General features: G+C 45.0%; 1 protein-coding gene and 1 long non-coding RNA gene across 2 annotated transcripts in view; one reads left to right on the plus strand and one right to left on the minus strand.

The window, feature by feature from the left end:
- LOC132330732 (uncharacterized) lies at positions 1 to 21,072 on the minus strand. The gene is made up of 5 exons (XR_009487406.1): positions 20,872 to 21,072; positions 16,405 to 16,503; positions 14,775 to 14,921; positions 8,258 to 8,434; positions 1 to 1,699 (listed from the first exon to the last, which is right to left on the minus strand). It is a non-coding gene; the product is annotated as an uncharacterized LOC132330732 (long non-coding RNA).
- The window catches only part of NEMP2 (nuclear envelope integral membrane protein 2), a 15,376-nt gene continuing 8,470 nt past the window's right edge, over positions 20,989 to 27,894 (plus strand). Inside the window, exons 1-6 of the mRNA XM_059853433.1 lie at positions 20,989 to 21,244; positions 23,670 to 23,785; positions 25,246 to 25,474; positions 25,648 to 25,720; positions 26,725 to 26,818; positions 27,526 to 27,640. Of these exons, the coding sequence (XP_059709416.1) occupies positions 21,115 to 21,244; positions 23,670 to 23,785; positions 25,246 to 25,474; positions 25,648 to 25,720; positions 26,725 to 26,818; positions 27,526 to 27,640 (757 nt within the window). The 5' untranslated portion in view covers positions 20,989 to 21,114. The remainder of the gene's footprint in view (positions 21,245 to 23,669; positions 23,786 to 25,245; positions 25,475 to 25,647; positions 25,721 to 26,724; positions 26,819 to 27,525; positions 27,641 to 27,894) is intronic.

Raw genomic sequence — 27,894 nt, forward strand, 5'->3', positions numbered from 1 at the left:
TTTTCGTCCTAAATGCTTTATATACCATGCTACAGAAATTCAGCCACTCCCATGGAAAAAAAAAGGAGCAGGAACAATGCACACCAAGGTGGAAAGACAAATTTTAACCAGGGGTGCCCAACACCAATCCCTTCTACCAGAAGTTGTTCCTGGAACGTTGCTGAAGTCCACCCAGGACAATGCTGTGATGCAGGGGTAGTGCATGCCTGGAGCTGTGAGTGTGTCCTAGGGACAGGGAGACAAACACCACTGCTCTAGGAGCAGTCCAATGGATTTGTGGAGATTCTCACACCACTTAGCTCTGCTTCCATGGGCTGCCAGTGAGTGAGGTGCAACTCAGCCCTGCACTGGGCTACTGAATATATCAAGGCAAGTGTAGGAAAGGGTTGAAGAGACTCTAGTCTCCACTGCAGTGTGTCCTTAGGAACATATCTGCTCCAGTCTGGCATCTCACTCTGGGGAAGAGGAATAGAACAAACGTGCTCTGCCGTCTCCCTTCACCAGCAGATCTGAGAATGCTGGGCAAAAAGCCAGTGGCAGCCAACAAATTGAGATTTCCCCAGCAAAAAAAAAAAAACAAAAAAACCCACAAAAAACCAGGGAAGTGTTTCTAAAGCGCTTTTAGCACTGTCCTATCATTAACACTCAAACACTTTCCTGTCTAGGTACTGTTTCTGCTTACATCCCACAGAGGACACACAAGCTCTGAGTCTGCTCCCTCTCCCACATGTCCTGACATCTGGAGGTAAAAGTGTCCTTCAGATGTTGCCCTGCACAAATGGGAAGGGAGGGATGGATAGAGTTGGGTTACTTTTATAGCCATTCAATTCAGTATTGAAATGGTTGTAGTGTACTGAGAGTACAGGTAGGTAAAAGCAAAAAATTGTAACACTAAGTGAATAAAACACTAAAAAAAGATGAAGGTGATAGAACTTCACTTCTATTTCAGATCTCATTTCCTTCCAAAAATGCTTACAAGCTAGGGAATAAGTGCCAAAATTTAATGTCCTTACCTAGTGTGGACTACCTAGTCTGATCTTCATGACAGAGGCCCTGCAGAGTGCTGGAAAGCTTGTGATGAACCATTCCAGTGTAATGTATAAAGAGCACACACACCCTTGCACCCACATAAACCCACCCAACCTTCTACCCATGCTTTTTCTACCACCATGCCAAGGTACCTGAGTGGAAATCATTACAATTCTGGCCAATTCTACGGAGTGATTTGGTCCCTGGGGACCTCCAAAGAGTGAGGAACGGGTTCACCTGTGGCACACGCAGACTTCCAGGCAGACGCGTTCTGCCACTCCTCGAGGGCTCCCCGCAGCCAGTGCTGCCCCAGCGGGCTCGGCCAGGGGCAGAACATGCCCTGCCATGGAACATTTGCAAGGCTGAGCTGAGCAGGGTGGGGAGGTGGAAGGGTTAGAGAGGGGGAAGCCAGAGATGTGCCGTCGCCTCCAGGCAGCTGGGAGCGCCTCCGCAGAAGCGGCTCCGTCCTTCCCCGCCCGGCACACAGACCTGGCTGGTGCAGTCTGACACACTGATGTTCTGTCTGATTAAAGGAAAAGGAGATTGGAATCACACATGGCACAGGGACACTTTCATAATGTACAGAAGAAGTCAGCAGATGATCAGTTCTCTATTTCCTCCGATTCCCCAGATTGTGAGATTGATGAGGAATCTGAGTAGGGTAGGAGCGCTGCAGAATCAAAGGGAAAGGAAAAAAAAAATCAGCAGTGAGCAATTATATTCAAGGAGACAAGACAGTAAGTCAGACCCAGAGGCAACTCCAAGGCTGCTAACACAGCAGCTGGTGTTGCAGAACATCTCCATGGTCAGTCCCAACCTCCCTGACTGCCACTGGAGGAGTGGAGGGGTGCTGGAGCACAGGAGCACAGTGCAGGGGCGTAGGTGCAGCCTTGCCCCAGTTTGCCTCCTCCTAGCAGGTCACAGCTGCTGGCTGGGGCACAACACACACAAGTACTGCTGAAAATGCATGTTGAAGCATATTTCTCAGGGAGGCTATTAATACCTGTGTAGAAAACACTGGAATTGCTTGCTGTTAATAGAGAAGAATGCATTGCATAAAAGGCAAATTTCCTGAGCTGTCATTGAGAAGGCTGCAGGGTCTAGTGGCTGTACCACGTAGCTGGGGACAGAGACAGCTGCATTCTCTTTCTAGCTCTCCTTTGCTGACATTGGACAAGTTATTTCACCTTGCAGCACCTCAGTTTCCCCATCTGGATATTAGGATAATGATTTGACTGCTTCCTCAGTGAAGCAATGCTAGATCTGCTGATGAAGAGGGTCAGAGGCAAGTATTATTATTTAGCATCATAAATATTCATACCATTGTGCAATGGGCAGGACTTGCTGAACAGACGACAGCCCTTGTTAAAGATCAGAAAGTTTACAGTGTCTAACACACTGCACCTATAAATTCATCCAATGCAACAAAGAACAAATATGGAGCTGCATATATTTTTGGCAGCTACACCATCTGACTGAATGCATGCTTGGGAAAAGAGTTTTGAAGAAGAGCTTGCATGCTTGGAGCATATAAATCCAAAAGTGGCTTCAAATTAAAAGGAGAGTACCCCAGACACACAGAAGGGCTGCGCAGGATCAGGTGGAGCAGAGCTTCCACGAGAAAAAAAAAGGTATCCAAACTTGATAGGATGGTGCAAGCTCGGAGAGTAGGGTCAGGGCTGAGTAGCAGAGGAAGTTATCTCATCAACATGGCAAGGGATATCTTTCTATTGATTTTCAAATGAATAGATTTTATGGCCAGGAGCAACTGTTTAAAATCGTAAATCATCATAATCTCACCTCTTGTACCCTGGAGATCAAAGAATTTCATCTAGTCATTTGAATTACATTAATCCTATGTAAATAAAACAGTGCACTAATTATAATCAGTTGGAAGATACAGATGCATCACAAAGACCTGAGCATACAGTTAATACAAAAAGACTTTTAATAAAATTTAGCCTTTAGTCTTCATGAAAACAGGCAGAAACATGGAAATTACTCCATTTTAGGGTTGTGCCTGTGTGATATTTTGGTTATGGCCATTTCAGCAGCTTGGCAAACACAGGTCCTGCTGCCATTCTCCCTGGAGGCACAGGTCCCAGTGCTTCCTCAGCTGGAGGCAGGGCAGGGCTGCACAACAGGCAGCTCATGGCACTCAGGCACTGCTTGTTGGCCACCACACAGCCCCACAGCCTTTGTTGTGAGGGTCAGAAGGTGCTGGCACACACTGTACTTTGGTGTCACCTCAGCACTTGGGAAGCAGAGCTGGGACATGCGCTGAAACAGGGAACTCCAGAACTGAACATCTTCACAGCTTCAGCCTGTGTCTGACAAAGAGCTTCGTCTGAAAAGCACAGGGAGGAGAAGGAGGAACAACTCCTGAGAAGCCAAAATATACTATTTCAACACTTTCAAAATAGCAGGGCTGAACTTTTTGCTTTGAAACGACCTGTTTCTCATTTAAAAAGCACTCAAAAATATAAAAACAATAATAACAGAAAAAAAATTGCTTTTGAGAGCTCAGCATGCTGAGTATTGTGGTGATGCTGGAATCATCATTTTGGCTTGGACTCACTGCTTTAGTCAAACAAAAATTACAGACAGAAACACAGTAATAGTGCATGTGACAGTTTGACTTCTGTGCCTTTCAGCCATAAACCCAAAAAGGCAATTATTTGCCCAGTCCTAATAGAGATCAAGTGGGAGGAAAAAAAAAAAAAAAAGGAGAAAATAACACTGTCTGTGTGCACACACCTAGTGGTAGTTTTGCTAGGGTGAGGCTTGTAAGAGACCTCTAAGAAACGACCAGAAGGCACCAAAGGACTCAAGACCCTCCCTGCTGCTGACCGCCACCCCTCCCTCTCCAGCCCCATCCCGCATCCCAAGCAAAGCAATCCAGCCACCACAACACAAGCAAGCCAGGTGTCAGTGAAAGCTACCAACCTCAAAACTCAGGTGTGCAATGAGGGGAGCATAAAGCCACCCCCTGAGCCGCTGGGTTATTGCCAAGGCATCACTCAGGACCCTCCTTCAGGGCAAAACTGGTTTGTTATTTAATTCTTGGTCCATAAATCCAGCGAGGGGAAGCCAGGAGCCAGGGGCTGCAGCGTGAGCGACAGCGCACACGGCTCTGCACCCCCTGAGTGGGAGTTTGGCCTCACAGCAGGCACTCAGATCTCATCAGGAGCCCAAGGGGCTTTGCAGTTTGGGACTTTAATCTTTTAATCTGGCTCTCTCCTGCTGCTCGTGGGCGTGGAGCGCGCGGTGGTGGGAGAGGCATCCCTCCGGTGCCTCTCCCTCACTTGCTGTGGATCCCTCCATGCAGGGGATCCGTGTTTAGGACAAGAAATGGAAACCAAGACTGTGAGGTGGCAAGAGGCCAAGGCATCACCCCAGGGAAAGGGCTTTCAGCACATGGGGTGACAAGGCAGCCCAGTTTTCCTGAGATGAGGCAAGTCAAGGCCAGCTACCAGAGGTCTCCATAATGTGAAGGTGGAGACATGAGCACCAGGCAATAATTAAAAAATTGTAACCTGGAAATAAAAATACATAAGTGCAAATGGGGGTGTGTGCTTGCAGCTGAGACCAGGTAGCTGTTGGTGCCCTCTGAAATTCCTCCCCTCACTCCCAGAGCAACATTCCTAACTCCTCACAGGTGAGCCTGCTGCATGCTTGCTCTGCAGCTTGGTACCAGCCTTTCGCCACTGACATTTAGAGCCAGAGGGCAAAATCCTGATGTTGCAGAGGTCAGGAAGCCATTCACCACTTTGCCATGGCTAAGTAGACATCTGAATCCATGCTGAAGCCTCTCAGAAAAAGAAACTGGCTTTCAAACATGCTGTGCATTTGTATATACATACCCAAATACCTAAATGTTAGATGCAAGAATTTAAATACTCTGTGCCTCAGTTTATCCATCTCTCACTGGTGGCTGAGGGTTGTTCATATCACAGCATTTTAGGAAGCCAAGCACTGACAAAGAATCCCAAAGTCTACAGGTGAAAGCCTGCAGGAGAGGGGAGTGATGACTACCCTCCTTTTTCAAGTAAGGAGAAGGCTTCTGTGCCTTCCAGCTCCTCTCTTGGCAGAGATCTGTGTGTAGGCAGTGGTCATAATCAGGAAGTGCCTCCTCCAATTTACAGCTGGTGGTACCACCTGTGCCTCTCCAATTCCAGCCAAAACAACCACCTCCTCAAACCCACTTGTAAGGAAGGGCAGAGGATCCAGCTCTGACAGCTCAGAGGGAAAAGCAAGGCTCAGGTTTAAGTGCTGACATTTTCCCTAGATGTGTACCACTGCCTACCAGCATTTTCTTCTTGTGAAAAACAATTACAGTGCCTGCTGAGAGAAGGTGGTCCCACTGTGCCATAACAGCAAGCAGCTGATAAGTGATAGGGTAGACAGGGGACAACAAGAGAAGGGGAAGACATTCAAATTTTGCTGGGTCAATGAGCAACCAACTCATTGCCTGTATGGCAGCTGGAATGCAAGAAAGTGGAGTCATTACTCATCATTTCAAGTCTGTCAAGGATTTACTTTCTGGAAGAAAACCAGTGGGTTAGTGACTGCTGGGGAGGCAGGGAACATTTCTGTACAACTGAGACAGAGCTGTGTATATGGGATATGCCTCACTGGTATTATCCTTCTGTCTCCTGTGCTGGTCTTTGTTTGCCAGGTCCCTCCTGGCCTTCATCATGGTTGGAGCCATCTCCCTGCCAGTGCAGCGTCTCAAAAACCAGTTCTGGATTAGCACTCATGGCTTTAATCCACTCTGCACCTCGAATGGTGCTCTTTTACTTTGGAAACTGGAAACCCGAGGAGATTATAAATAACAGAAATCTGTAAGAACTACACCTCTGGCCAGCCAAAACTAATACAGAAAGGGAAATCTCACTGTTCCCATCAATGGAACTAACAGCAGGGCTTCCCACACTTCCATTGCTGAGATGGTCTGGACAAAAAAGAATGGAGGCCACTACCTTATGAGATGGCATTCATCCTGGGGGCCCTAATTTTTCTAAAAATGCATCCCTTGTGTGAAATATACTGTGTTCCTGCTCTGGTCTCTCTCACAGAACTCCAGTTGACTTCTCTGAAGTGCACAGGACCAAGAGGCACTTATTTTCAGATTTACTAAATGCCTACATTTCCAGTTAATCTGGAGCTGTGGGTGCCAAAACCTCAAGAGAGTCACTTACCCTTATTGCAAATATCATCTCAGCCTCTCTAATGCCACTGGAAGAGTAATAACCTTTTAGAGAAGACTTAAGGGCACTCTAAAAGCTATATACAGAAAAAAAGATCAGAATGAAAGCCAACAGCTTCTGACATCAAATGTTTCCTTTCAGTATTTTCTCCTTTTGATTAGCTATTTCTTTTCATTTACATCCCATAGTCTCAAAAAGTTATTTTTGAGTTATCTGTTTGCTGCAGATTTCCTGTAGAGGCCCAACTATCTACTCAGCTTTGAGAAAATACCCTGCTGCTGCTTGGTCCTGCAATTGCTTCCATATGAACCTAAGGCAGGCAGGTTCTCATCTTCCATTTAGAATTTTTTTTTTTTTAATGGATGATGAAAGCAGAAACAATTGAGCCATACAGCTCCCTAAAGCTTTTGATGTTCAGCTTCCCCAGTCCAGCACCATGGTGACACACCAGCTCAGGGAACATCACTGCACAACAACAAAGAAACATACACTTTGCATTTTACAGAAAGTGCTCTTCACATGGCAAAACATCTGTCCAAACCTCTAAAGCAGGCAGTTTGCTGTCTTTTCAGGCAGCCCTGATGCAATGCCTACAAGTCACTCTCTTTGGAAAAGAGGCAGTGTTATTTTTTCTGCTAAACTCTCTATCTGTTCATCAAAGCCCCTGTACAGGCCATGCATTGAAGAGGTGGATGTGGGCCCCTTCCAGCTTAGACAATACTGTGATTCTGTCCCTGCTGAATTCACACATTCACACCCAATCCCCTGAAACTGGGGTTGTCTTGTCACTGGGATCCAGCACCAGGGGGTTCTGACCCATCCTTGTCAGATATCCTGGTGCTACTGACACACAGAACATTTATGGTTTATTTATGGTTTATTTTTCTCTAATCCATCAAGACATGTGTGATCACCTCAGATCCTTGCATCAAAGCAACACCCCCTGGGACAGCTGGAAGCACACAACACACATCACCAGCTCCAACAGCTGTCCCCAGTGCCACCAGTGGTCACTCCGTGGGATCTAGAGTTAGGAGTCCCACTGCTTTCTTCCTGTAGCTGCTTCCTGGAGGCAGACCAGCAAACTTTGCCTTTTCCTGACACACAGCCCAGGTGGTGGTGCCTTAGAGAGCACCAGTGACAGCTGGAGGACAGGGAGCAAAGACTAGCCTTGTGATCTGTCACAAAGTGACTGCTGGCCAACACAGACATGTGAGACCTGGGCTTTAGCAACAAGCAAGCAAAAACCAAGCCTGCAGCTTTGCTTTCCTCTGTGCATCACTGAGAAGGGTCACATACAAATAAAACCCCACTGAATACACTGAAATACAGCTGAAATACACACAGAACAGAACCTCTTCCAAAGGGTTTGCTAAGAAAACAAATCAGAAAAGACATGGTCACCTTTGTGTGAATGGCTGCAAAATTGACTCCAATAATGGCTTTATAGGCCTTTCTCTTTCCAAAATTCACTGCCATCTTTTCAAAGACAGAACAATATATGATCTGGTTAAGGTGCTGATCCATCCCAAGGTGATGAATACTACCAGGGCTGGGAGCTTCATCCCTTACCTAACATTTCCTGTAATGAAACTTTCTGGCTAAACTTTGACATGGAAAATTTAAATCCAAATAATTAGGCTGAGTTACCTTGAGTTGTTGCATCTACTTACCTGTTCTGAGAAGTCTTGTGTCACCATCCTCACTGTGGAAGACATTAAAATTGTACACCCACTACCTTCAGGAGGAGGGATAAGTTGGTCTGGTGTTACCCAAAAGAAACAGAGAGCTGGAGATCTAACATGATCAAGTGTTTTTGACAACAGATGAAATTTTTTTTTGGTAATGAGCAATTTTGCTCATTCTGTAAGCCTTTTCTTCACTGAAACTTATTTTTAGCACTGGCAGGACCTAGCTCATTAGCATACACAGAAGATTTTACAGTAAATTAGTACCACTGCTCGTTACAACATGTGTGATTTTGCCACCTTCTAAAAGTAGGACAGCTTTAATTTTACCTGTTTTGAGGTTGTTACTGACACTTCACATGTTCTGTTAGGGGGAAGATCAGATGGCAGATCCTACACCATGCTGGGTGTAGAAGGAATAAGCTGAATGGCCAAAGGTTGCTGCTGCATTTCTCTTTTCCATTGTCTTTCCTCCAGAGGGAACTGGTTAGAGAGAGGATGAAATGACTGGGGGAAAAAAAAATGTGTGAAAAAGGGAACCTGAAAAAAGGTAGCAATGAGAGATCATTAGAAAACTCTTGAACAGTGAGAATGTTTCAGATTTGTTGAGAAACAGAACTATTCATCTCTGTGCCACGTGCAAAGTCACTGAACTACACTGTTTTCCTCAGCTAAACACCAGCTTAATCATACATATTTCAGTCATGTAAGCAATTAAAAATAATTGTTTTCCCTCAGCTGGTTGTTTTTTTCCCCACAAAATACTGTCAAAAATGGCACATGTTTCTCCTCTTGCTTGAATTTACTTTATTTGTGCCAAAATTAATTTCTGACCTCTAATATATGCTCCAAAAAGTGGTGACTGAAATAGAAAGCAAGACTTTCCATCTGATTAAATGTTTTTATGGTTTTTGGTCACACAAGACCCACTGCCTAGCGCTTTCCTGCAATTCCTTCTCAGCGTTCAGAAATTCCTGATCAACAAGAAGCACATCTGGGAAGCCCAACCACAGCATTTCAGGGAAAAGAAACTAAAAGGAGAAGGATTTCAGAAGTGACAGCGGCATAAGAGATAAATACGGAAAAAAAAGTTGGAAGGCCAGCCTAGCACTTACCTACAGATCCCAGCAGTAGTTCCAGGCAGGATTTATTCTAGCAATAAAAATACCTGGGGGATATCTTAACAGGACAGAAGTGGCAGCACTGGCAGAGCTGAGTTACACAAACACAGTGTCACCTTCTCCCTGCCTGCCTGGATCTCTCTGGGTACAGGCACGGAACAGGTTCTGTGGGATCACAAATGGCCAATTTTGTTAGCAGAAGATTTGGGAGCAGATGAAAGCTTGGGTCCACCATCCCCCAACATACCTGCCAGAGAAGCTGAGCTGGTACAGGGTGGGGAAATTAACTGTGCTAGATAAAGGAGTGGTTTTAAAATCTCCTTTTGCCTGGAGCACTGAAGAAACCAAGAGAAGGAATAGCAGCTCTGCAAGGGATGCAGCTGCATGCCACTCCTTTTTGAGGGTTAGCTGTGCTTCTCCACTCTTGCCTCTTGAATTCTTCCCCAGGGAATTAGAAGCTGGAGGAAAATTAGGGGGTTTTATTTATTTATTTTCCCCAACCCATTGTGCAGCATTCTTTATCTGTGATCTAATAACTCTTCTAGCATTCGTAACTTGTGTGATTTCAACCAGAGGAAAAATGCGATAGGATTTTGCATGACTCATGGGTCTTGTGAAATGCTTTCAAACAGCTCATCTTTCAAGCTTTTTACTCTGATTGAAACAGGGTAAAAACCCAAACTCTGTAAAATGGTCTGCACACAAAGTTTCTGCAAAGCATGCTGATTTTTAAAGGTGATTTTCATCTGAATATACAAACTATTCTGGAAAATCTGACAAATATCTACCTAGTTAAGCCCACAAAGGTGTGTTTGTACATTCTTGGGTACATTCTTACATACCTGCCCAGAGCTTCAGGCTTTTATCTTTTTTTTTTTCCTTCCCCTTCTTTAAAATCAAGGCCAAATTTTCAACTGGCAAAGCAGATCTGCAGATTGGGCTTTGCTGAGCCAATGGGAACTGTTACCTGAAGCTTGCACAGAGTTACACTGCTCTCAGTTCTGCTGCCACTCTCAGTGGTGTGAACCCACACAGGGCCACCAGAAATCTGATTGCCAAAAATCATTCAGCTTTGCTACCAGTGAGCAACTGCCATATGGATTTCCCTTTCCACTGAGCTCTGATGTGCCTGAATCCCTTCTCCTACTCCCTTACCTCATTAGAGCTTATGACAGAAAGGCAGGTCATTGCCTGGAGCTCCTTGAGAAGCAAAGCACAGCTGCAAGCTCCTCATGCCTTTCCATCAGCATTTTTGTGGCACAGCAGCAATGCTCTGAGCATCACAGGCACTGAGCCTGACTGCTGCTTGCTTCCAAAACCCACTGCACCCTCCCAAGTTGTATGTCCTCTTCTTTGATCTTTCCATCCATCCCTTTGGTCACCAGAACAGGAGCTTTGAGCTCTTTAGTTTTCAAATGCCTGCATTGTTTATGGCATTGCCAACCTCAGCCAAGGGCTTGGCAGCTTTCCCTGGGACAGAGAGGCTCTGTGGGGAGGCGATGGACTCGGGAGGCACAGGAGGGAGCAGAGGCATGTCCCTGAAAGTCATCCTTCAGTGCATCTTGGAGAAAGGAAAGCTGAGACCAACACACGGAGTGACATCTGAAAACCCTCTCCCACGCTGGGGAGAGTTGTTGTGCTGCTGTTCCAAGTTACTCCTCTTACAAGGCTTACTAATAACAACAATTAGAAGTAGTAATAATAATAATAATGGAACAAATTTGGGGTTCTGATGATCATTCAGCAGGGAGTGAAACATATCACAACTGTCTCTCTTAGAAGTGCTGGGAAAACTTGTCATAGTTAAGGATTAAAGTACCAGGCAGATGTGACATTTGATATCTGAACTGCCATCAGACAGGAAATTGCATGTTAAGTTGCATTGTTATCCATGTTAATAATAATACTAACGAAAGAAAAAAAGAAAAAAATAAGACAGATCTAACAGTAAGCACTGTGTGCTGTAGCCCTTGACACCCAGGGATGATTCCTGTAGCACAGCATCCCTTTGGAGCCAGCTCTGTGGCTGGGGATGTGAGCAGGCTTCACGTGGGCCTCCTGTACCACTGCAAGTGGTAGTTCCAGGCAGGAGTTTCCAGGCCACACCACGAACCAAGGAAAACCTCAGACACTTTTCAAAACAAATGAAAGTCATCTCTTCCTTCATTTCCCCTAAATGCTTGTCTCTGAAATGTTTTGCTGCATTTGCCTCAGCCTTTCAATGCTGGAAAGGCTGTAGCACAGCAGTAGCAAGCTGTGTGGACTGAGTTCTGGCAGAGTTAGATGGAGCAGGAAGGAAGTTAAAGGGGAAAAAGTTTCACATTTCATTAGACAAGTATTTCCTATAATGCGGAAACAGGATTTGACAGAATTTTTTGTGTTTTAAGCTTTTTATACCTCTCTTAATAAAAACTAAGCTCCTTTTCTCCTCCTGCCACAGTGTATCATGCCTCAGATAAAATCCCTTCAAAGAACAACATGCACACACAGTATAATCTGACATTATTCCAGTGCTACAGGGAACATCTTGAACATAATTACACCACATGGAAGTTGACTGGCTATGAGAAAAACACACAAAAAAGCTTTCAAAACAAATCTGTAAACACATTTATGCTCCCAATAGCCATGATAAATCCAATTAAACAGCCAGGAAACAAACTGTCACTGAAGAAGTTAATTCAGTTTCTGTGGCAGCGAATATTCCATCTTTAAGGAACAAATCCTAGTTCCAAACTGCCTGAGGGTCATGATTTTATAGTCAAGCCTCACTTGAGAGGACCAATAGCCAAACCAAGACTCTTTAAGCCCAGCTCACCCATATCCCATCCATGCTGGCACTGCATTGCCTGACCCTCACTCTGCCTAGCCCTGGCATCACCTTCTCTCTGGGCCATTTAGGGCTTTCAGGATCTCTCCTTGCCTCTAATACAAAAAGGTCCTGCAGATCCACATGCCATGCTCCACACAATACCAGTTTGACATTCTGCTCCCAATTCACTGAAAACATAAAGTGAAAATAACTGAGAAGAAATTATTTCAGCCTAAAAGTGAATTTCCTGCTAATACCAGCAGTGAACAAGGGAGGAATGCTGCCTTTGGACTGGGAAGGGCATGGTGTTTTGCAGCATTAGGGAACAAGAGACCCTGACTGAAGAACATCTGCTCCTGAGGAACACCAAACAATCCACAGCAAGGTTTGCACTGGCTACCTGTTAGCCACACTGGAAATATAAATCCTACTCAATCAGAAACAGCACAGTAGCTGTAACACCATTGCTTTGCATCAAAACAATTTAAATGTCATCGATATTTCTCATGAGGGGGCAAATTCCATTTGTGAGTGCTCAGAACAAGAGCAGCAGCAGCTGGTCTGGTTCCCCACTGGAAGATGGTCCCAGCTGCAGCACATCAGTGGAGACCCAGAGGGTTGTGTTCCACAACAGTGGAGACCCAGTGTGGAACATCTCAGCACTCAGCCCCACTGCTGGGCATCCTAATCACTCATTAACCACCTAGGTAAGACCTCAAAGCTCAACAGCTAACTATCCTTCAAATGAAGGGAGTCGGTGGACCCAAAAGTGTTCTACCTTTCTGCTGGGAAGAGCTGAGGAACACCCCAGCCATTGCTCCCCCACAGTTTCCCTGTTCCTGTTTCACCCTGTTTTTAAGTCCTGTGCACATGATGGGTCACCCTTCCACAACCTTCCCATTTTTCTTCTTCAAAGGTTTGAAGCCCCCATTTTCAGTGGTTGTAGCAATGGTCTCTCCCAGGGCTGTGGTGCTATGACTCACAGCAAAAGAAAATAATATAGCACCTGGCTTGGATGCACAGCTTGGAAGCAAAACCAACAACAGGGAACATTTGCAGGGCAACACATGCCTACAGAACATTGGACAGTGATTTAGAGCACTGCAAGTTTTGGCCACTTAGAGATGTTTTAGAAGTTTCTTAATACTCAGCAAGTGGCAATACTCTGTCTTAAGGCATCCTGTGGCCACACATGATCAGCTTAGTGAACATGGGTGTTTTGGGCTGGAAGGAAGATGCTCTTGCTGACAGCAGGCAGTGTGGATTGGAAGGGCAAGAGCAGAGCTGTGACCACCTGCCTGTGGAGTAGGATGTTTCTGCCCTGGCCTGATGCCAGCAGGAGCTGCTTTTTCCCTGCTGTCTTTGAACACAGCTGTGGATATTTTTATCCCTGTCCTTTCTACGTGTGGAAAAGCATCTGCTAGCATCCTACCTCCCTACAAGGATTATAGACACTTAGATAACAACAAATTAAGAAACGGACAAGCATTAGCTGTGTGATTCCAGCCTGCTGAGTTTATTTGGGCATACAGGCTGCTGAAGCCACACCTGCCTGGCTCAGACACCATCTGAATGTTTGCAGAGCTGCTGGACACCTTGAGCAATAATGACGGGCCCAAGGGCTTTATGAGTATTTCCAGGTGTGTCTAAGTTGTTTCTGACCTCCTCAGACTGCAGCCTGTTTGGCTTACAGAGCTGGCAGGATCCCTGGTGTGTTTGCTACTGGAGCTCCTTTGAAGCAGGGAACGGTGTTTGCAAGCTCACTCTGGCATGTCTCCACACCGAGGAAGCTTGCTCGGAGCTGGGAGGTGCCAAAGGTCCAAGTCAGCTGGCAAATAACACCTGCCTAGGGATGCTTTCCTTTGGACATGCAGTTCTGGGAACAGACTTAAAGTTTAATGACACAGAAGAAAAGCTCTTTTTTCCAGACCATGCTGGTTTTGAAATTAACAGTTTAAATTTTTTTTTTTTCTTTCCAGGAGTGAAAGAAGAAATCCAAGCCAGAAGTTCAGTCCTCAGTTAACTTTAACACTTTGACATAAATATTTTATATCTTTGTGCATTCATATCCATAGTATAGAACTGGAAAGGCCAGAGGAATGCTGTGCAATTAAAAAAGCTGGAGTGCTTGGAAAGGAGTTTTGACTTTCAGCCTGGAGTCACGCTTGTGCCTGCATCTCTTGTGTATTTTCAGCATTATATACATACATAATCCAGCATCCTAATCCTGAGCCAGATTCCTCCAGTCACCTGTGCCTCAGAGGAGCCTGGTACTGATGCCACAACCTTTGGCAGATTTATAACAACACTGAACGTGGCTCCACATCCAGAGGAAATTGGAACATGAGACAAGGCTGGTCGTGAGTAGATGGTAGGAACCACCATCTACTCACCACCCAGGTGAGGACCAGCCCAGCATCAGCCCTCACTTTCAGAAGGTGTTCTCACCCCACACTGTGGTAAACTGGACAGCAGATAAACCAGGCTGTCTCCCTGCTCAGCAGGAAGGACGTGTCCTTCCCCCTTCCCAAACAGCCAAGGAGAACTTACAGCTCTCACTAACACCTTGCCCTGCTAATGACATGAACTGGACTCTCCCACCCTTTCACACTCTGGTGATGTGCCTACAGCCAGGAAAAGCCAGATTTTCACACAGGCTCAGCACCAGAGGAATCCACTCACTCCAACAGAGTCAGGACACAGAGAGAGAAAAGTGCAAAGCTGTAAAGCTCCTGGACAAGTCCTACTGCAAGGGCATTTGGCAAGTACCTTTGTTGCATTTGGCACCAGATCAGAAAACTAAACCCTGCTAATACTTTGAAGAGAAAGGCTCTCTCCTCACCTTGCCACACTATTTCTTTAAGTTATCCCTTCTCATCCTGTCAGAATAGATGCCAGAGCTGGAAATACTCACTTTGTGAAGAGGATGAATCAGGGAAAAGCGCTTGTTTTCTTCTGTGACTTTCTTGAAGATTCTCTGGCCACTGTCAGAGGCAGGAGCCCAGGCTTGTTCAACCTTTCCTCTGAGTCAGCATAGCAAGTCTTTACCTTCACTTGCTGTCTGGCACGAAAGGAGAAGAAAAGCATTTGTTCTCTGCTGTAGTCACCGTCACAAAGATCCTGTTGCTGTCAGCAAGAGCTAGTACAGATGTCAGGAGAGGCCAAAATGACTCCATCAGGGAATATTTGTTAAAATCTATTTGGGGCACATCCTGCATTCCTCAAGTACCTGCAGGAATTGCTGTGACTAGCAGGGGCAAAATGACTCTACATCCTATCCTGGCTCTCCCTGCCCAGACATCCATACATGCACCAAGTATGGCTCGCTTATCAGCATTTTACAAAAAGAGAGCCCTTTAAACAAATTACCTTGTTTTACAGAAAGACACTGGAAAGCTGCCTGTGAGTAATGTACAATGTAAATCCATTAACCAGGCAAAGCACCTGGCATATCTCTGCCTAATCATTCCATAGCATTTATTTCTTTGTCTCTCCCATGTTTGTACTCAAATAGAACAAATGCAGCAGTCAAAAAATACTGAGCTGGTGAGGGGGAAAAAAAGTCATTAAGCATCCTGTTCAGAAGTGCACAGAAAATGTGTAATGACAGAGGACTGTACTGAAAGCAGGAAAAGTAGGAATTTAAGAAGGCCAGGCATCCTGGGAAGGGAGGGGAGCATGCCAAGGCAGTGTGCTCTGCCAGCCACAGGAATTGTGCACCAGTGGATTCCATGTGGGTGCAGGCGCTCAGCGGTGCGGCCGTAAGGAACAGCGAGCTGTGCAAAGAAATCATCAACCTGACCAGGCAGGCTCTGAGAGAGCAAGGAGCTATTTCAGTAGGTTGGATGTGCCTGGTTATGGCCGTGCCAGTGGCCACCTGCCTGAGCTGGACCTGGCAGAGCTCACACAAAGAAAATAGGAAGCAGCAAGACACTCAAAAACTTAACAGGTCAAGCAGCAGTGGAGAGCCACAGGTTGCCTTTGTGTTGTACCCAAGAGCTGGAAAACATCATCAGAACCTTCTTAATAAAAAACAGCCTCCTTTCATTTAAAAGGGCTTGACAAGCTCCTTTGACAATACAGAGATTAATCCTGAAGGTAGTTGAGCACACCAGGGCTAAAATTTAATTTCAAGAAATGCTGTAAAGAGAATAATTCTTTTTACGTTTGTTTAACAGTATAAGCAATTCATTCTTCCAAGAGTGATTGGTCAAATCCCAGGATAATTACTAAAGGCTACTGTATAAATGTGGAAACAACAGTCAGTATAAAGATAAATCTGAAGGCACAAGACAGACAGACATGCACTTATCCATAAATAAAACATTGCTCTCATGGCCTCCTTACAAAACCATACCACCTTCTGTTTCTCATAGCAAACACAGGGGGTTGACTACGTCTGTTAGTTTTCTTTCCTTCCCAGGCTCTCAAGGTTTGTTTTTAAATGAAATACAGAAGGATGCTTTGAATTTCATGACAGTGGGCAAGCCCTCTTTCTCCACAGGAGGGATGCAGCAATAAAACTGGTCCTGCCAGGTGCTGACCTGCCTGTCTGTATGGGGTGAGGGTTGTTCAGCTGCAGTGAAGCCCAGGAGTCTGAGATTCAGTCAGGATGTCAACATCAGGGGTAGATTCCAAAGCATCTGGAATCAAAAGGAAACAACAGATTTAGGTAACTACTAAGCTGAGCCACGCATCAGCCAGTGGCCCAAGAGCCAAAAGTGCTGATTTCTGAGTCAGCACATACTACTGGCATGCTCTCTTCTGGCATCTCCATCCACCAGCCTAGTTTTGCTTTCCAGAGGGAATGTCCCTCCCCAGCACACTGGCACAGACACAGGCTCACTCACAGCAACACCCCCATCCATCCATCCCACATCCAGCACAGTTTTCCATAGGACAACACATTCCATTCTGGGGTTTTATGGGTAAGCAGTGACCCACCATAACTCTGTTTTCTCTTGGGACCATTCCCCACAGAAAAATCCATGTAAGGTATTAGTGCTGCACAGCAGCACAGGGCACTCTCACAGCTGCTCTTAGGCTGCATCAAGGCTCCTTTACAGGTGCAACAAGATCCCTTATGCTTGTAAGCAGGGGTTCAGAGGCTCTTGAAAAATTAAGCCTTTAACCTATTAATCAGTGCAAATTTAAGATAATAAATAAGAGCCTGTGGTCAAAAAGCCCCAAATGCTTCTCTCTCACAGATTCACAGCAAAGAAGGAATCCAGTCAGATTTGTATCACTGCTTCCTTGCTCTATAAATAGCTGCAACTGCCATTCTAAAAATAAACCAGATAAATATTTAAGGCCCACTGCTACTTAACTTACTGTTATGCTTACATACTGCTTACTGTTGTGTAAGTCAGGAGAAATATCAATGAGATCCATAATTTCACACCCAAAGCTTTGCTGAAGTCAGAGGGAAGGACTGGTTTTGCAGTGATTACAGAAAAGTCCTTCCATGAACACTTCACCATCAGCTTTCCTTCCTCTGACCTACAGATCCCTTTGACAGCCATGGGAAAATGAGCATAAGGGGAAATGCCAAGAAAGCTGCTACAGTCCTTTTGCCTAATGCATAAGATGGATAAATATTTTTTTTTAAAGGGCACCTCTGTCCTATTTAATTTTTAAGCTTAGCCTGAACAAGGACTGCAAGAGATACCTGCTCCCTAGAGCAGTTTAGGAGAAAGCACTCTGCTGGAATTTTCTATCTAGCTTGGTATCTATACTTGTCAAATAAAACAGTGATTACTATAAAACTACTGTAAAAATAAGCAGCTATACTTTTCTTTTGTAGACAATTCGTCTGTCCCCAAAATAACTCAGTATTTTGCCCATGAAATACTTCAGACTAATGCACTTCTGAAAAAAACAGCTGGAGATGAACAAAATAGTCTCAAATAGCTCTTCTATCTAAATTTAACTCCAAGACACCATTTTACATCAAATAAAAAGACAACATAATGTACCTGATAATGAATCGCATTATTTGTGAGGGCACTAACAGAACACAAATTATTTGTGTTACTAGAATAAACATTCAACAGAATCCACCAAAACATGTGAAACTATTTCAAGGAAAATACAGTCATTCTCCATCCTGAATAAACCAAAGGGAAAAAAACAACCCAACCCAACCAAAACCAACCCAAACTGTTCTTGAGCACGCACAGGTATTGTGTTAATCTGATTACATGGGAAAACTAAAGACTCAAAGGCTGCCTATTTTGCTATTTTCCCTTGCTTTTCCAGGAAACCAAATATTAAGTACCTGGCTTACAAACCTCCAGCAGTTGATCCCGCTTCCTCTGACGTTCACCTCCTACGAATGACACAATCCAACACCCACATACCAGCTCTAAGAAATCAGGAGTGCTGTTGCTTCAACAAACCCCCATGCACTTGGGGCTAGCCAAAGAAAGATGAAACACCCTGGAACTCTGCAAACAAATTATACCCACTGCTGACGTAAGGAGGGGGAAGGGAGGGCAAAGGGGAAAAAAGAAAAATTGAATAATCCAGAGGAAGCATCCTTAGTCATCCAGAGCAACGTGTTGAGATTTTAACAGCACACCTGGAAATTGAAAGCCTCTATTAGCTCTAGCTAGAAAGCAAAGAGCAGGCTGCAAGTGGGCAATGAGCATTACCTCGTGGGGTGGGAAGGGGACTCGAGTGCCTTCTCCCCAGCCTGGTTTGCAGGTGCTGCAGGGAAGTGGGGCTGCCTCCAACAGCATGAGAGCCTAAGGCAGGCAGGGCTTTGGGGAGCACAGAGGAGCTCCCTCCTCACCCTACACAGCTGTTGCCTATTTCTGCTGCACAGGCCACATAAAGCATCAGCAGGGAGCACCTGGGGCCTTTGTGGAAAAACATGGATTAACAGCACGGAGAGGATTTGGTATCCCATCTAATACTGCAGACAGCTTTTACACACCTAGATGAGGGCATTGTGCATGATGTTGAGTGTTTTAGGGGTCAGAGTGTATGGGGTGGCAGGACTCCAAAAGCCTGGGAGGAAAACACATGCTGTGGACATGGCCTCTGCACTGCTCCCCTTCCTCCTTCCCCATTACTAAAGTGTCAATTTGTCATGCATGGAGCTTGAGAGCTCTGCATGCTGCATCCCAGGAATGTCCCCCATCGCTGGGACCAACAGCATTGCTGCCTGCCACAGCCAAGTCTTCCCTTGAGTGCTCCCAGCCTCAAGGAAGTTCTCACTCAATTTTCCACAGCTGGGAAGGGCAGAGCTGGCCTGCACCTATAAATGACCTCGCCCTTCTCCCACTATCTTGAATTATATTTGTGAGCAAACAGGTAAAAATATGGCCTTTAAGCTCAGAACCCCAGCTTTGGCCTAAGCACCACCACCACCATTTAGGAAACCGGGCAAACAAATGGGAAGAAAGGAAAATGCTGCATAATTACTCAGAGCCACCCTGAAAGGAGGGCTGTTACCAAAACCACTGAGGTTCTTTTATTGAGGATTTCTTACTGCAGTAGAACAGTGCCTAATAGCTGCTATATCCTGCTTGAGCGAGTATATTCTCCTCGGAAATCAAGCAAAGGTTTCTAATAGTTTTTGACAGAGTGTGGTCCCCTAAAGCTACATTTTCTGTCTGATTCATGCTGACTAACTGTAACCCTACGACAGTTATTGAAAGTTAATTAGCAGTGAAGTGCTAAGAGCTCTAAAAATGAAAATACAAGCGAGAACTGAATGCAGAGTGTCTCCCTTCCCAGAAAAAATACTGTCAAGAAGGTTAACCTAACCGAAAAAACATTGCAAGTTGAAAATGTGAGAGGGATTCCTCTAATAACTTGGCTGTGATGGTCCCTTGCTATGTAGACACACTGCTGAGAGGTAACACATTCCTAAGGGTTTATCAGGGACGTAAGGAACAAACCCCAGTATTTCTTTCTTAATTAACTTTGCTAGAGGAAGTGCCTGGAAAGTTACATAGAGACAACACCCAAGTTACATAAAGACAAAGATATAAATCAATTACTGCTTCCTCTGGGGACTCAAGTTTGTCAGATGTTGCACACGCTATCAAATCCCAACTATTTTTGCCCTTACCCTTCACTTCCTCAGTGTTTGCAAGGAAAAATCCACAGTTAGATGTGAGCCCAGCCAGCACCGAGCGGGCGTAGGAGGTGAGGCGAGGAGAGCCACAGCCCTGCACCACCCACTCCCTGCAGATGTAAGCGCCGAGACAAGGTGTGAGGCAGTGGGCAGCACCCTTCAGGTGTTAAAAAAGCCCATCCTGGCACCCCCAGAAGTTGGATACAGCCCTAAACAATAAAAAAATAAAACTAAAAGCAACCTTCACACAGAGAAGGGGCATTGTTTTAAGAACAAGGAAAAGAACGCTTTGGAGCAAAGCAAGTAGGTTGGAAAAGCCAAATGTAGGGCTCAGTATAAAAATAGACAACAGTGATGCCAGAATGCCTTGGCAAAACTGTGTTTATTGATTTTCATAGAATAGGAAAAAAGCTCCAGCCCTTTCCACCCCTGACTGGTGACTGTGACTCACTAACAATCTAAAATGACTGCAGTGAGCAAGCGGGGACTGAGCTGAGCCGGACCTCGCTCACGTCTTCACAGGGTTGACAGGGGAACAGCGTCCTGCTCCTGGCTCTCCCTTGTGGCTGCCCAGAATAGCTGCGGATGTTCACCTCTATCACAACAGCTAACATCACCTCGTTCAGGCAGGTCCTCTGGGCGGACAGTGGGGCTGATTACTGTGAGGTTCAGTGTCTGGCTCAGGCACCGCTGCCTGCCGGCACTGCTGACCTGGGGACCTTTCCGTGGGGCTGGGAACTGGGTGTGTAAGGAGGACAACATCCACCGTCCCCGTTCAGCTGGCTGACCGCCTGGGTTGAGGCCTGCAAGTGTCACAAGCTGTCCACCTTTGGTTTAGGAGAGATTTTATACCTTTGCTGGGCAGCCAACGCTCTCACTCTAAAGGGGATCACAATGCAAGGACACGCTTGGGCTCAGCTGTTACCTTCGCTGATTTTCCTCCTCCATTCCAAGCGCACCTTCTCAACCCCAGGGAGGCGGAAGAGGAGCGGAGGGCGGGGTGTCACCCTCCAGACGGGTCCCTCGGCCCCCGCACAAGCTCTGGGTGCTGCGGGTGGAGCCCCGGGCCGCCGGCGGCCCCGCGGGGGGAGCGGGCAGCGGGGCCGCACCGCCCCTGCCCCGCCCTTCGCCGGCCGCGAGGGCCGAGCCTGGAGCCGGCGGCGGCCGCATGGCTCCGGCGTGGCCGCCCCGCCGCTGGCAGCGCCCACGGGCCCGCCCGGGGCCGGGGCTGTTCCTGCTGCTTGTCCGGCTGGCGCTGCCCGGGGCGGCCGCGGGCAGCGGGGAGGCTCCGCCAGCAGGTACTGCCCGTTCCCTCCCGGCCCCGGGGCAGGGCGGGTGCTCACAGGCCGGGGGTTCCTCAGCCCATCCCTACGGGAGCGGGGACTCGCTCCGCTCCCGCTGTCCCTGGGCCCCGCGGCCCCCGCTGCCGCCCAACATGGCGCTGCCCGGCTGACGGGCCGGGGCCCCTCGTCCCGCCGGCAGCTGCAGCGGAGCCGGGGCAGCCGCGGCCTGAGGCGCTTTGCCATGTCCCCCTGTTCTCGCTCGCAGTTCGGGTCCAGCAGGACGACTCCGCGCCGTGGCCGGCGGGCTAGGGGCGCTGGAACCGGCCCGGACGAGCCCGCACACGGACAAAGGGACCGCGGCGCGCAGAGGGCGGGCGCGTCCCGCCCGCTCCAGCGGCGGGGCCGGGAGCTGCCTCTGGCTCTGCGACTCCCTCTGGTTTCCTCAGGAGCTCGGGACAGGGGAATCGGGTGCCGAACAGATCTTTTATTAACATATTTGAGGGCAGGCAAACCCCTGAAGGCTGTGCTCAGTTGTAGTAGCAATAAGGAACTCGATAACCGGCTTCCTCCTTCCTTTGACGTTCTCGAGTCTTAGGCATCCTCCGGGTTCTGCAGCACAAGCTGATGGCTCATAATTTCGAATTTCTTTGCTTGCAGTCTCAGAATTTGAGATTTACTCTATGTGTGTGTCCTCCCAATAGCCTAACCCAGCACCACCTCAGAGATACCTGTTCAGAGGCATCTCTCCTTTTGGAACACCATTGTTTCACTCTGTGGAGCTGATGCAATATCTCAAGCAGCTGTTTTTTCTCAAGAAAATTGTCTTAAAACTATGGGTAGTAAGAAAATACTCGCCAGCCTTGCACGTGGATGACATTGCTGTTGACACGGATGGATACTTTTTATCCTTAGCAGCAGGAAATCCTAAGGTGTTCATCTTCAGGGGAGGTGTGGACACTCTGGGCTGTGTTCTGGCCCTGCCTGGTGCTGGATTATCCTGGTTTTACACCTGGGTAGTGCCCAGCCTCACCTCCCTGCTGCTTCAGTGAGAAATAATCCTTCTGCAGCATCGTGCGAGGACTTTTGTGAAAGTGCCTGTCTAGAGGTACAGCCAGTGCTTGTCTGAGTGGCTGTGCTCCCTCCCACTGGATTTGCCACGGATGAAAATTAATCTGATGGGTAATTTTTCCACAAGAAAAAAATGCCCAAATTTTAAGGTTAAACCAGTTTAGTAGGATCACGTGTGGACAATAATTCTGTAATGCTATAATAAATCTAAGCAAGAACTATAATAAACCTGAGTAAGAACATCCACACAGTATTTTTCATTGGCTTAACTAAATTTGTTAAAATATAATTTAGCCTAATTTCATCATCCTTATAGAGACACAGCAAGTTTTTACCTGCAAACAGCATCTCCTTGTCTGGGTTGAGATTGCACATACCCATTTTGTTGCTCTGAGTGCATGACAGTGTGTTAGCAGTTATTACTGAGCTTGGCTGAGACCTACATTTTCTATTCAGTAAGCTATATGAGTCCCTCTGTTCGGATGTGTAATTATTTCCTCTATGCTTCTCTTTAATTATGTTCTTGAAACACGTTGGTAATGCACTGTAGGGTATACTTTACACATGTATATAGATCAGAATGTATCTAAAACTTTGCTCCATTAATCTTTTTGGTCCATTTCTGCTCAAAAGTGCAATCTTAATTCCGAAGATCATAGGGGCTTATGAGGTTTCAGGAGGGTTAGAACAATTCACATCTCTAATTCAACAATTTATAGTGAGCTGTCAGTGTAGTTCCCTTATTACATGCCATGGCTGGACTGGGACAGGAGAAAAAATGTTCTAAAAAGAAGAGTTGAGTGATTTAACATCAGAAACATTTCTGAGGAGTATGACTTTTGTGATCAGCAGCCGTGTCATGTGCTAAATGACTGTGTTAATATGTAAGTCTGTTTACCTGCTCAGACTCCCACAGTTGCATTCACCACTGGTACAGGGAACTCTGGTGGAGTTACACCCACTCATGCCAGCAGTGAATTTGGCCCAGAGGCCCTATTCCAGTGCCATCAGAACACTGAAGCCAAGCTTTTCTGGATTACATTTTGTAAAAATACCACCCTGTTTTGGGGTTTTTTTTGGTTTTTTTTTTGTTTTGTTTGTTTTTTGGTTTTGTGGGTTTTTTTGTTTTTGTTTTTGTGTTGTTTTTTTTTGTGGGGGTTTTTTTTTTTGTTTGTTTGTTTTGTTTTTTTTTTTTTTCCAAAGGTGTTGCAGTTTACTTTGGAGCCTAAATGACTTGATTAAAAGTCCAATTTGAATTTCCATCTAAATCATACTGAACATGTTTCTGTCAGCATTTCCAACAATGAAATGGACTATAATTAGACATTTGTATTTGACACATGCCTAAAATTAACTTTTTTGTTCCCCCCAGGTAAAAACTGCAGCTTATTGCAGGAACTGGATGTCATCCAGAAGCAGGATGAAAACTGTTACTGCTATGTGCAAAACAGAACCTTTCACTTACAGTACCTGTGGTCAACTATCCAGGTGAGAGGCTGTTCTGGGGGTCAGTCAGTACATTTCATGTGAGCTTTCCCAGCCAGTTAGCAGGATCAGGGCAGCGTCTCTATGGAATTAAATAGCTGGGGCCATGATAAAGTGCAGCATTATGATTCTCCAGTTGGAATGCAGTGAGGTTTGGTCTCTGCCTTAGAGTACGATGGTGCCACAAAATTAATTTACAATTGTGTATTATTTTCTTGCACACATTTTCTGTTGATGGATCACTGTTAGCCTCTGAAACAAATGCTTCTGCCTATCACAGCTGCCTTTATGGAACTTCTAAATCTGAGGCCTGTATGCAGTTCTGGGTCTCTCTCACCACAGCACACCCACGTGTAGGAACCAAAGGCTTGTTAGGTTGTGACTGATGAACAAACAGCAGCAGCAGCGTGTTCTCCTGAGTAGCAGAGGGTCATCTTACAAGACACACACTTAGAGATTAGTTTGAAGCAAATACAAATCCCTTCAAGAGTGGAAGCAGTAACAGCTAAAGGAGTGAGCTAACCACCTCTCTGGCTCCTTTTCTTTCCTGAGAAGTACGTCTCCAGACAAAGGAGGGAAACTGTTTTGTTTTGTCTCTGTTGGAGGACTTTTCTCTCAGGTATAAGAAAGTGGAACATCTCTTTGTCTGTTCCCAGGACTGTTTTCCTCAGGAACATGTTGCAGGTGCTTTTATGAATGGTAGCATCCTCCAGGTGGTAAAACCCTCCATCAGTCACACAGACTTTCCTGGAGTCAGTGTTTAAAAGCAGGAAGTTCAGATTTTTTCCACAACAAACTGCTTGCTGACACATTGTCTCCTTTCCCAGTACAAACCTGGTTTATTACCCATTGCATCACTTTTTTGCAGATAGGTCTTTGTTGTCTAGTAGGCCCTAAAGAATGTTGTATCAGAGTCCTCAGGAAAATCACCTCAACTTAGAGGATGGACAAGATCTTTTACCAGTTTGGTGGAGAAGGGCACTGGGAACCAGCAAAAAAAACCCAAAATACCCAACAGGAATGTGCTTCTATTTAAATTTCTGGTTAGGCTATCTTTCATGTTCCTCATCCCTCTTATGTCTCCAACATGAAGATTGCATTATAAAGAAAAGCAAGTCAAGTTTAGGAGGGGAAGGACGAGGGGTATGAACAACTCAAAAAACTAACTGTGGTCAGTCAGCTATTACTAGCTTTGTTAGAAATTTGTGTGTGGGCAAGTGTCACAGTAAAACCAAATCCACTGTGCTTTTGGATGGATTGAGGCCCCTCCACTGAACTTCACTGCTGGTGAGTTCTCTGAATTACCCTGTAAGGTATTAATTGTAAACAATTAATCTTTGCATAATATAAATAACCAATACTAAACAATTAAGATTGATTTTCGTTACCACATGCAGTATAGTTCACAGAAGCCCACAGTGATTCTGAGCTGCTTCTCTGTGTATTCTGTTCTTTGTTTCCAGATCAAAGTTAACAGCAGAGAAAGGTTCCGGTTTGAGCCTATTTCAGAAAAAAACAACTGTCAGAATTCAGAAACTGTTTTTGAGTTTGTTGCATGTGCTGTTCAGATCCTCTGGAAGCCAGAGACATGTACAGAAACTTTCCTGAGCATAAAACAATATGGAGAGGACATTTGTTTCAAAATACAGCCCTTCAAAATTGAACCATACGTTGTGCGGGTGAAAAGAGAAAGTAAGTACCAAATCTTTGAGTTCTGATTACAGATGGCTGGGTATTGCCAGTGCTACTGAATGTACCATCTTTTCTGTAAGAAGCTTGGGACTTTTCTGTTGATATTTTATATAATCAGCATTTCAGATTGAATTAGTCTAAAGTCAATTTCTATTTCTTTCCCCCTTTTTTAGTGCTAGATGGAAAGCTCTTGTTTTTGTTTGTAGCTGGAATTTTTCTGTTCCATTTTGCAAACAGCCTGAGCAGGTGAGTACTGGCTGCTTTTGACCTTCTTTCCCAAAGCCTGTGCATCTTTGGTCTGTTTTCTAAGCTGAAGAGGCAGTTCTTTGGGAAAGTGAAATAAGGAACTGAATATATATTTAAAACTTCCTCATACCATTTGTGTTTGGACAGATTGTGACATATCTTGGAGTGCCTAACTCTGTTTATCAATCAGCTGTGTTTGGGTTTTTATATCCAAACTCCCTGCACTGGGGGACACCAAGACAATCAATCCTCAGTGGGCAAGTGTGTGGATCAGAAAAGCCCTTTTTCCCTTTTGTAGACCACTGAGGATAGCTGAATGCTAAATAATGCTTATTATTAATGATGCCTTTCCTTGGGGGGAAATATTTAGGACAAAGTCATCAGGGGCCTCTTCTGCCTCCACCTTTGTGCCAGCCTTTCTTCTGATGCACAGTTTTCATAGCACGTAAGGGAGGATACCCACTTGTTACAGCAAAATATATACCCACAACTTCAAAGCAAAGTGAGTCACAAAATAATTGTCAGGAGGCACCTCTAAAACAAGCAGGGCAGCAATAGGTTTTATAGCATTAACTCTGAATTAAGATGATGGAATTTATAAATGCATATGCTTAGGAAAAAAAAACTTGTAGGTTTGTGGAGGGTTTTCTGCATTTTAAATTAAAATAAAACTTCTCTTGCAGTGCAGAACCATATTGGTTATTTCATTTTCTTCTGTGTACTAGAGACTGGAAGGTCAATGCAATCAGAAGTAGCGTGAGCTTTAAAAAACCCCAGCATAGTCTCTTAACCTCTAACAACTCCAGTGACCTTAAGTATCTGCTGGGAATTTTTCCTTACACAGATTTAATAGCTGAACTGGGCCTGCTTACCATATAACTACAACTCTAACTTACAGCTGGTTTAAGTTCTTATTGAACATTACTGCTGTTTTTACAAATGTTGGCATCTTAACCAATTACAAATTATACATCTCACTATATTCTCTCTTGTTCTCTTCACAGGAGTGCCAAGTTCTTTTACCTTTCTGGAGTAATTCTGGGTATTCTTGCTCTGCTAGTCTTTGTCCTGTTGACACTTAAAAGGTTTATTCCAAGGGTAAATCTACATTTATAAAATAAAATAATAAAATAATATTTTATAAATACATTTATAAAATAAAATCATAAAACAAGAAGTGACAGTACAGAGCCAGATTCTGACCTTGTTCTGGTTTTGTGGCCAGGAAACTGCACTGAAATGACTGCAGGATTGCTTGAATCAAGTAATTAGAGTTAGGTCAGAGTTAAGTTCTATTTAGCTTCCTCCTGAGTTTAAACTGAACAGGCATTGGTGATGTACTAGAAGAGTTCATTCTGAAACATAAATTATTTTCATTGAACTGGAGCTAAGCTTACCTTTGAACCTGTGAATCAATCTAAATAAAAACACAGTGGCAACTGAGATTCTCTTCCATTCACCAAAGACAATTCATTGTAAGGCAGATGGGAATTTTTCCTTTAGTTTTATAAAGCCTGTGCATTCCCATAATATTGCTGAGATATGTTAATTGGGAACACATGTCAGTAGGGTTATACTTTGACATTAGGACATGATACACAAATACAGGGATGCAGTTGCTCTCCTTGGAATTGATACTGTGTTGTAGCATGCAGAGGACTGTGCAGTTGAAGTCTCAAACCCTTTAGGTCTAAAGAATTTCACATTGTTTTTTGCCTGTGAGTTCCTTTGGAAACAATGGTCCTGATTCTGGCTTGAATTTTTTTATGAAGCTCTTTTTACTTCTTTTTTTTTTTAATTTCTAGCACAGTACCTTCTGGATTTTAATGAGTGGCTCCTTGATGGTCTCTCTCTATTTTATTTATTGCTTCAAAGAGAATATCCAGTGGTTGTGGTCTGAACATAAAAACTACCTGTTGGGTAAGAAAATTACCAAGAAATGTGCTGCAGATTTTGGTTTAATTTAGTGGTCAGATGAATACCTGCCCATATAAAAAGAAAGGCAAGTGACTCATATAGAGTTCTATTTTCTCCTAAGCCATAGATGTTGAAATATTCTAAAGGTTCCTAACCTACTCAAACGAGTGTTTACTCACATTGTATCATTATATAAAGAGTTTGATGTAGAGGACTAGTTCTGAGAGCAGCTTTTGCTTGCATTATTTGTTCATTTA

The sequence above is a fragment of the Haemorhous mexicanus genome, chromosome 8, assembly GCF_027477595.1.
Source record: "Haemorhous mexicanus isolate bHaeMex1 chromosome 8, bHaeMex1.pri, whole genome shotgun sequence".
In the NCBI taxonomy this organism is placed as follows: domain Eukaryota; kingdom Metazoa; phylum Chordata; class Aves; order Passeriformes; family Fringillidae; genus Haemorhous; species Haemorhous mexicanus.